Consider the following 3,676-nt stretch of genomic DNA (forward strand, 5'->3'; position numbering starts at 1 on the left):
AAATCTTTCACATCACATAAACATATCACCATTTTAATTCTTAAAAAGTGAAATATACTTTTCAAGCATAAATAACATGATATGTATAGGAATTGAGCCGTATGTATGTAAGGTATGCATGTAAATCTTCCATAATAATTCCAAGGAATACATAAATACCAAAAAAATCAAATTTTGAATGATACTCATGAACTCATCCGATCAAATAAATGGACATTTTGAACATCACACCCTTCTTTACTATACTAAAAAACAAAGACTTTGCATGACACTAAAGTATCTACCTAATATCAAAACTATCATTTTATCCATTCCACTCTCCTATAAATGCAAACTCTTCCCACGTTTCTACACCTTTTGCTATGAACACAACCATTAACTCTTTTCCTTGCATGGACATAGAGAGCAACAGCTTCTCTGCACTCATTCCCCTGAGTTAACAATATCATCGCACATTCACTACATTCATGACCACCACCGCTGCCGACGATGACGGTGGCCTGACAGCCAGCTCCGCCACCCCATCCACAAGCCTCACCTTTATCCCCGGCCCCATCATAGTCGGTGCTGGTCCGTCCGGTCTCGCCACCGCCGCTTCTCTTCATCTCCTCTCTATCCCCTCCGTCATCATCGAGCGCTCCGACGGCATAGCTCATCTATGGCGCCACAATAGCTACGACCGCCTCTCCCTCCACCTTCCCAAACAGTTCTGTGAACTCCCTCACCTCCACTTCCCTTCCCACTTCCCCATTTACCCTTCCAAGTCTGACTTCATCTCCTACCTCCTCACCTATGTCGACCACTTCGGGCTTCGGCCGAACTTTCATTGTACAGCCACAGCAGCAAGGTTCAATGAAGAGGATTCTCTGTGGCATGTGGAGGCAGTGCGGAGATCGCCGGAGAGGGAGGAGGAGGAGGTAGTGGAGCTTGTTTCCCCGTGGTTGGTGGTTGCGACAGGGGAAAATGCAGAGCCGGTGGTGCCGGAGATGAAGGGGAAGGAAAGGTTTAAAGGTGGAGTTTTGCATTCGAGCGAGTATAGGAATGGTGTGGATTGTAAAGGGAAAAGGGTGTTAGTTGTTGGATGTGGGAATTCTGGAATGGAAATGTGTTTGGATTTGTGCGAGTTTGGAGCAGTGCCATTCTTATCAGTTAGGAGTGGGGTAAGTGCTTTTGAGTCTTTCTTTCTGTTTGAAAGCTTCAGTTTTATTTCTTTCCTCTGTTCTTACTCTGACAATTATAGTTTGATTTACTGCTTGAAGAACTTTTGATACATGAATCAAAGGTTTTATGACATTATAATCTTCTGATATATTTAAAATTGAAGTAAAGATCAGAAGAAGAGCATCGAAATCATTAAAATGGGTTTTAAGAAAATGGCTAGTGCTGGATTTTATAACTGGCGTTGTACACATACTGCAATCTTTACAATAAACTTCGACAATTTTTTTTTGTACAAAACAGCACAAACTTGGCAGATTAATCAATAAAAGCTTGGTACCTTAATTTGTACTATATTTAAAAGTTTTATTACGGTTTTAATTGATTTTGGTTGAGTTCTTGTTGTTGATGACATGAAAATGGTATTAAGCAGGTACATGTGCTGCCAAGAGATTTGCTTGGAATTTCTACTTTTGGGCTGGCAATGAAGCTATTGAAGTTGCTTCCAGTGAGATTAGTGGACAGAATCCTACTATTATTGGCCAGAATGGCCATTGGAGATACAGAAAAATATGGATTGAAAAGGCCTATGAAAGGACCTCTTGAGCTCAAGAATTCTACTGGAAAAACTCCAGTTTTGGATGTTGGAGCCTTTAAGCTGATTAAAAAAGGAAGGACTAAGGTAGCTTTATCAATTTTACTTTTAAAAGAGTCATTTTTATGACAATGATGTTTCAAATAACAGTAATGAAATGCACAAATCCCAAACTTGATGTATTTAAAGATTACAATATGTCATTTCATCTTCGTTTTCCTCACTCTGTACTGTGCTCTTCCCAAAACCTTGGTTTCTCGTGCTTTCTACTGTAACTTTCAAAGATATCATTTTTATGTGATTAGTGACTCAAGGCACATCTTTTAAACAACTAGAAACTACTTCGAGTCTCCCTTTCTCTCTCTAAACAAGTTATGGGCCATTCTATTTACTGATCACAGGATCTCTCTTCCCCATGCTGACTATGGCAGGTAGTATCAGAAGTGGAATCCCTAACGAGGGATGGGGCCAAGTTTGCTGATGGAAGAGAGATGGCATTCGACTCTGTCATTTTTGCTACCGGTTACAGAAGCAACGTCCCTCTCTGGCTCAAGGCAAATACACGCTCTCTATCTCGCACACACACATCAAATACTTCTCAGGGAATAAGCTGTCATATGGATCTATTTCAAAAGTTTTTTTTATAAAAATAATTTTTTTTATTATCTGTAGATATCAACTACTCAAAATATATAAAGTATAACATTTTAATCCTCTAAATTTTAAATATATTATTTTAATTATTTTTTTATTTCAATCATGCTCTTAAATTTAGGGTCCGTTTGGGCAGTTTATTTGGTGGGATGACGTTTTCAAAATGCATTTAGACTGTTTGGGTAAACTGCATTTTGACAGCTTATTCATTTTAAAAATGTTGAAAGAAGCATTTTTACACCACACCGGTGACAGTTTTCTGGCAGCGTTCTGACTTTTCTAAAAAAAATAAAAAAATTTAATAACAACCGAACCTTGCTTATTTGCAGATTATTTTCAGTCTGTTTATCAGCAGATTATTAAATAAGTTACAACTGCTCCAAACAGACTCATATTAAGATTTCAATGAAAATTCTGGACAATTAAAATATTATATTCAATATTTTGAAAGATTAATACTTGAAAGCTCTATTTCTTTTAAAGATATCTTTTTCCAAAAAGATACACTTTTTCACCTAAATCTAAAAATATTAGAGAGACCGCATAATATTCCCTCCACGTAAACAAATATTCTCTCCACCTAAACACTTAAAAATCCAATCTTTTAAATAAAAAAGTCATTTTTTCTCTCAGTCACAAGAAAACCCAAGGCATTAAATTCAAACTAATGCACTCTGCAGGACTGTGATTTCTTCTCAGCTGACGGCAAACCCAAGTTGCCATTCCCCAACGGCTGGAAAGGTGAGAATGGTCTCTACTGCGTTGGATTTACAGGCCGAGGACTCCTCGGCGCCGGCATCGACGCACAGAAGGTGGCTCTTGACATTGCAGATAGCTGGAAGAAGACCTCCAGTATAAAAAACCAGTAGCAAAATCTGGTTTTTATTCTCTTACGTTAACTTAGTAGTTCAATATGAACCACGTTTAGCTCGCTCCAAGCATACAGTTCTTTTTGTTCCCTTTCTTCTTACTGTACATGGGGCAGTACGGTATAGCGTTGCATGGTCCATGTTTTTGTGACTAGTGATGCAGAGAGTTGAAGGACAGAGCAGTGATAAGCAGAGACAGTGATGTCAATGTGAGCTTGGTTTTTGGCTTCAATGGCTTGCTTCCACCTTTGTGATCACTCTTTTCTTCCTTCTCTGCTCCCCAAATTCCAGTAGGTTTGGTAGGTAGTGGCTGATGCTTTTTGTCTTGTATTTCAGAGGCCATAATGGTGTGGGCCTTTGTATTTTAGTTTATAATGACAAGTGCCTACATGTAATTTTG

General features: G+C 38.6%; 1 protein-coding gene across 1 annotated transcript; it reads left to right on the plus strand.

The window, feature by feature from the left end:
- The first annotated feature begins 373 nt into the window (after nt 1-373).
- Nucleotides 374-3,334, plus strand: LOC110028549 (probable indole-3-pyruvate monooxygenase YUCCA4). The gene is made up of 4 exons (XM_020730447.1): nt 374-1,160; nt 1,592-1,840; nt 2,185-2,307; nt 3,088-3,334. Exons 1-4 carry the CDS (start codon nt 468-470, stop codon nt 3,274-3,276), a joined length of 1,254 nt encoding a protein of 417 aa, XP_020586106.1. The 5' UTR covers nt 374-467; the 3' UTR covers nt 3,277-3,334.
- Nucleotides 3,335-3,676: the final 342 nt, after the last annotated feature.

Source organism: Phalaenopsis equestris, unplaced genomic scaffold (assembly GCF_001263595.1).
Source record: "Phalaenopsis equestris unplaced genomic scaffold, ASM126359v1 Scaffold000513, whole genome shotgun sequence".
In the NCBI taxonomy this organism is placed as follows: Eukaryota; Viridiplantae; Streptophyta; class Magnoliopsida; order Asparagales; family Orchidaceae; genus Phalaenopsis; species Phalaenopsis equestris.